We start from the raw sequence: 6,000 nt of genomic DNA, 5'->3' as shown, positions 1-6,000 counted from the left end.
GGGATGTTGTCCAACTCTTATAAACAGAGTAAAATATATTAAACATTTTATTATAAGTTAAAAATAAATAACACTCAAAAATAAATGTCCATATTCTGAAGCAAACTTGCCTTTCCACTCAATATTTAAAAATATAGATTTTTTTATGGGGAGGGGGAGGAGGTGGACCCATTAAAGAATTCCACATTTCCATCGGACAGTTCCAATTTTTTCATAGAAATTATAATTCTGATTGGGTGAAAAAAGTCATGTGATTTCTGACAATTCTGTGATATCATGAATTTGAATAGTTACAAAAATGATTATCTTCTGAGTAAAACATTCAACTGAGGTTTTTCCTCAAAGGACTAGCAGCCCTAGACAGAGAATCATCACTTTCAGAGACAGCCATGTCCAGACATAATTCTCCATTTCCTTGGGATCATTTTCAAGTCATCGCTGGAGACCTAAAAATGGCCACCAGTTCTCCCAGCTTTAACCCTGTAACGACTTTTGACTCTCTCTGCTGATCATTGTCACTATCGTCCTGGCTGAGGAGGACTTTATGGGGCACGCTTTAGAGACCATTAATAGTACTCCTTAAGTGGGTGAATGTTGACTAACAAGAGGCACTGCTCCATCCCTTGCCAGTGGATGAGAACTTTGCCTCTACAGCCCACCCAGCTTGGGAAGTGAGAGACCAGGACATCAAAGGTGCATCTCCCACTTACAGCACTAATGGCAGTGATATGCATCCAACCCAAACATAAATCTTGATTAAAACAGGGGTTTCACTCATTCTTCAGCATACCCTATAGAAATGAAGGGTCTCCAGAAACTTTGGTGATGCACAAATGTGCGCCTCAAATTTGCCCTCCTGAATTCTGAGTCACATCATAGCTCCTTCTGTGTCACTTCTGCCAATGGGCTTCCACTTCTCTTTCTTCTGCAAGGGGCACGAAGCTCCTTCCACTAGCTACGTCTGATCTTTCTCCTGGACTTCCTGCAATCGTTTCTCTAAGCGATCCAGTTTAGCCAGATTCTCCTTCAGCAGCTTGCTGTTTGGAACCAGCTGTAAAGCTTTCTTGTAATAGCTACGTGCATTGATGTAGTCTCCCTATAAAAGGGGGAAAAAGAGTCATTCATATTCTCTGACATTGAAACATCATTGCCTGAGACCGGCAAGCTCCATAATGGATGGAGAAAGCAATTTATAAAGTGCGTTTGACATGTTTTGAAACAGCAACACTCCACTCATTATTAAATTGGTCAACTGGTATTTCAGAAGAACTCACTCTGTGCCTAAATTAGATCAACAGGGACATGGCAAGAAGCAGATTTAAAGAAGGCTATAATGTCCAAGTAGAAGATATGTATAATATGAGTTAAACTAATATCTTTAGGACATTCAGAATAATTATACTACAGTAATCATCAAGTATGAAATCACATGTCTTGTCACCATATTTCCATCAACTGGTGTCAGTATTATGCATTAGACACTATCATCAAGTGGATTAGGTAAGGCGGAATTTAAAGGGCTGATTCTCAACTGCATAGACTGGGAATACTTATCCACCAGTTTAAAAACACACATTGTAGATTATGGGCTAAGCACAGCTTCGCTAATGAAGGCGCGCCCCTTTCAAAAGACAGACTATGCTCCCAGCCTTTCCACCTCCAACGTTTTCCTGACCACTTCTTGAATTATCAACCTTTCTCTGAAGGGAGACAGCCCTTCAGGGTTCCATATTGCTGCTGCTTTTCCCTCTGATGTATTGCTCAGTCCAGGTGCCCTCCCCCCCCCCCCGCATGTCGTGTCTAGATCTACTTGATACTTGTGTGATGACAGCCATTTTGACCAACACACTAGGGACTGAACTAGAGATTTCCAGAGTTAAAGGCACAAATCTCTACAACTTGAGTTAGAGCCAGGATCTCTAGCTGGGGCTGTAACAGACTCGCACCCTCTTTGGATCCAACTCAGCGGGCGACAAAAAAAGACACACTGAACACGCACTTCTTAGCTGCCTGAGAGCAAGTTCAGCAATGTATTCGAAGGACAGAAATAGTCCCTTTACTTGACAGCCTGCAGAAAAGCAAGAGATTTTCCTACCTTGATATGCTCAATCCCTCCCATGTTCATCCATGCCTGAGCTTGATCTGGATTCAGCTCCACAGCCACTTTATAGCTCTAAATAAATATGAAATGTCTTCAGGTTAAGATGCTTGTGTCCCTGTCTAAAAGCCACATTAGGGAGGAAATGACTCCCCACACCAATCCCTTTAAAAGACTGTTGTCTTCTTTCTTGATTTTTCTTACATACAAAATGTGCGTTGTTTCAGAGTCTTAAGTGGAGACAAATGAAGCGACCATTTCCCCAAAAGGGCCTATTTGGGGGAATTTGCTTTGTTTGCAGAATCCCGCAGGGAATCAAGGCAACTTCCAGGACAGTGCATTCTCTTCTGCTGATCCTGACCTGCAGGGATGCTCTGCGCTTCACAGCTACCTTCTGCACACAGTATTTACCTTATAAGAAAAGCATCTCCATAACTCCACATCAGCATGTATGTGCAGGGAGGGAGAGAACATTGGCAAGGTTTTAACATCTGAATGGCTGCAGTCTTTCTTACAACATGGATACCTGTGTGCAGATTTAACAAGGACTGTAGGTAGCTTCCCCCTTACCCCTTTATTTTGCTTCTACAAAGGTGGGGGGAAATCATTAAAAGAATTTCTGGACTCTGAGGATCACCTCTATTTTTGGGACATCATAACTGAGGAGGATTCAAAGAGCGTCTGGACATTTATATGGATAACAAGTATACTCAGAGTTCTAATTAATTATAACAGAATATTTGGACAGGGTGTTAAACCTTATGATTCAGGACTTAAACTTATGATCTCAAATAGCTAGAGAGCTATCCCTGGTTCCATAAGTAATCTACCAAATTGGAGGGAGATTTTTTGTGTAGGAGTATTTCAAAAAGGAAAGGAGGGGGAGAGAACACTGTTATAACTTTAACTATGGAATTGATACTACCCTTCCATAATCCCAGCTGTCCTATATGGTGACCAGATGAGCTATATAAGTGAACAAGCACCATGTATGCTCTCTGCAGATTATTAATTACAGCTAGTGAGCTCAGTTCTTGAACTATAAACTTAGCCATGTGCTTTAGAGCGGTTACTTGTTATACCTCAAAAGCCTTGTCAAGAAGGTTTTGTTCTCTTAGCTGATTTCCTTTAGTAAAAAAGAGCTCCGATATGACTTTTGGATCCTTTGGTTTTAGCTGCAGAGCTTTATCTATAACTTCAAGGGCCTGCAGAAAGAGAGAGAGAGAGAGAGAGAGGGGACACAATATTCTATTCTATCCAGGTTCTTATGCTGTGCCCATCACTATGATATTGGAGCACATGAGCCACTGAGCAATACACAGCATCACCACCCTGCTCCCCAAATTGCTGTTTGCTCGTGGACCTTTACCACATTCAGAAACCTAAATTCTAGCACCTCACAGCCTGATTTTCCGAGATGCTGACCAGACCCCAGCAGCTGGAGTCAGTAGGAACTGAGTACTCAACACCTCTGGAAAAAAAAAAAAAATCAAGCCTTTGGCCTTCAATCCTATTTCCTAGACCAGTGTTTCTCAACACCCATCTGTGGATTGGCGCCGGTCCATGAGATTTTCCTGACACAGTTTAGAAAGGCAGCAAACCAGTCCCTGGGATCAAAAAGTTTAAGAAACACTGACCTAGCTGAACGGAAGCATCGTATAAAGCAATCCAGCTATTGTGCTTGCACAAACTGTATCAGTCATGATGTGGCTACACGCCCCTTGCTACACACGTCTCAGGACAGGATCTAGCCTTTGGCTGTACAGAGATTAAAATTCATCCCAAGACCTTTGATTGTGTGTGTGTGTGGGACAGCAGCACACGGAGTTCACGGTACCTTGCTGTAACGCTCCTGCTTGCTGTAGATTGCTGATAAAAGGCGGTAGCATTCTAGGCACTCGGCCTCTTCTGTCACAATATGGTTAGTCATTTTTTCAGCTTCCTTTGTTTGTCCCATCATTGCTAAAACCTGTGCCTAGAGATCAATGGAAAACAGAGTTTTCATCCCTTTTTATGACACTCTTCTCTCGTCACACACTGATGTCAAAAGAGCTGTGAAAACTTAGGCTAGCCTGCTTGGCTGGTAAGATCAGAGTCAATACAGTGGCCCAGCTAGCATGCACTACTAAGCCCGGGACCCAGCGTCTAGTCCTGGCCTCCTGCTTTCTGGCAAGGCAGGAGGTGGGAGTGCTAACAGGCAATGGTTCAGCAGCACCTGGAGGACAGAAGGAATGACTGGCTGGCTCTGGAGCAAGTCACTTCTGGTCCTCCTCAGCTAGAATGTGGGGCCTAACAGTGTGAGAAGAAAAAAGAGTTGGAGGCCAATTTTCTGGGCTTTGACACAGATGGGGAAGACCCCTTCCTGCCTCAGGACAAAATTAAAACCAAGACATGCTCAGTTGCCTGTTCTAGGGAAAGCTCACAGTAATTATCATCCACGTGGAAAGAGAGCCAGGCTGAGGCTGAACGCCCTCAAACCTCCACGCCTTGGATAATATTTCTAAATACTAACATACCAACATTCTCGTCATACACTCACCAGGGCCAGTCGAATCTCCTTGTTTGAAGGCTGCAGTGCTGCGGCTTCCCTGTAAACCTGTAAAGCTTCTTCATACCGCCCCGTGTTGTAGTAGAGAGCTCCCAGTGGGGACAGAATTTCCGCCTTCCGCGATACTTTCAACGCTCTACATGTTGGGAAGAAGGAAATGTCTTCAGATGATGCTGGGATCAGAGCGTAAAACAAGAGTGGGATTGGCTGTGGGATTTGCCTTGGAAAGGTTAGTGCTCTGCACTGCCAGACCAGAGCCTGAGGGTTGGTCCCATTCTGACCTTTTGCTCCAAGCCAGCCCAGAAGGGAAGAGCGGTAGAGGCAGCATTCATAGTCCCTGATGGGAGGAGGGAGTGCCCCCAACAGCAATCCCGCTGGCCTGTTAATGAACAGAAGGGACAGGCTCTGAAGGGAATGGAAATCTGCAGCTGTGGTGCTGGAACTAAGGGTGCTGCCAGAGCCCCTGGCTTGAAGTAGTGTTATCAACCCCAATACATAGTTTCCGCCTTCAGCACCCACACTATAAAAATTGTTCCAGCACCACTGGCTGTGGGATGAGGGTGGCAATGCAGGTAAGAAAAGGGAGGGTGTTCCAACAAGGAGGCAAAAGAAAGTCCATCCCCTCTGACCCATTGGGAGGAAAATCTCCAAGAAGCTGTTTGTTCAGCACACAGTGCAGTGCTGTATTGCAGAACAGGAGATTCCCTGAAGAGGGCCTGGATTCCTGGATTGCCTGGCAGTGACATACTCTAATACAGATGTGACCGTCCCTCCCTGGAATGCTTTTAGTGTCATGTGAACGGCATTAACGGATTACTGATAACAACCAGAAACCACTGAGCTCATAAACAGAACACCCCTGCAGCTGAAGGTAGCAGAGGATGTCCTGGGGCTGGGCTCAAGAGGAGCATAGCAAGGCACTTGCTGAACAGTCCAGGCTGGCTGATCGTCAACTGAATTATAGGGCTCTGCGCACTCTCAAAAAACCAGCCAGACGCAGCAACAATGGTGAACATATTCACTCCCTCCAGCTGAGTGACAGAAGAACCCAACATTGCACTGGAAGATTAAAAGGCTAACCAATCTTCGTAAGGTCTTGTAACAAAGACTGGATGTGGGTGGAGACAAGTGAGGAGTTAGCCTCCCGTCCTGAATCACGGACTCAAAGGGTACATCTACGCTGCGATAAAATACCCGTAGCACCAAGTCTTAGAGCCTGGGGTCAGCTGGCTCGGACATGCGGGGTTGGGGCTGCGGGACCAAAAATAGCAGTGTAGATGTTAGGGCTTTGCCGGGAGCCCAGGATCTGAGACCCTCCCCATTCACAGGGTCTCAGAGCCCGGTCTCCAGCCTG

The 6,000-nt window shown here is 45.1% G+C and overlaps 1 protein-coding gene across 2 annotated transcripts in view; it reads right to left on the bottom strand.

The window, feature by feature from the left end:
* Positions 1-955: 955 nt before the first annotated feature.
* Positions 956-6,000, bottom strand: part of TMTC1 (transmembrane O-mannosyltransferase targeting cadherins 1) — a 183,501-nt gene continuing 178,456 nt past the window's right edge. For both annotated transcript variants that reach the window (XM_065417021.1, XM_065417030.1), the window contains 5 exons: positions 4,638-4,782; positions 3,936-4,073; positions 3,181-3,303; positions 2,096-2,173; positions 956-1,096 (listed from right to left, as the gene is read on the bottom strand). In XM_065417021.1, the coding sequence (XP_065273093.1) occupies positions 956-1,096; positions 2,096-2,173; positions 3,181-3,303; positions 3,936-4,073; positions 4,638-4,782 (625 nt within the window). The remainder of the gene's footprint in view (positions 1,097-2,095; positions 2,174-3,180; positions 3,304-3,935; positions 4,074-4,637; positions 4,783-6,000) is intronic.

Source organism: Emys orbicularis, chromosome 1 (genome assembly GCF_028017835.1).
Source record: "Emys orbicularis isolate rEmyOrb1 chromosome 1, rEmyOrb1.hap1, whole genome shotgun sequence".
Taxonomy (NCBI): Eukaryota; Metazoa; Chordata; order Testudines; family Emydidae; genus Emys; species Emys orbicularis.
The sequence above is the reverse complement of the archived record's forward strand: the minus strand, read 5'-3'. Positions and strand labels throughout refer to the sequence as shown.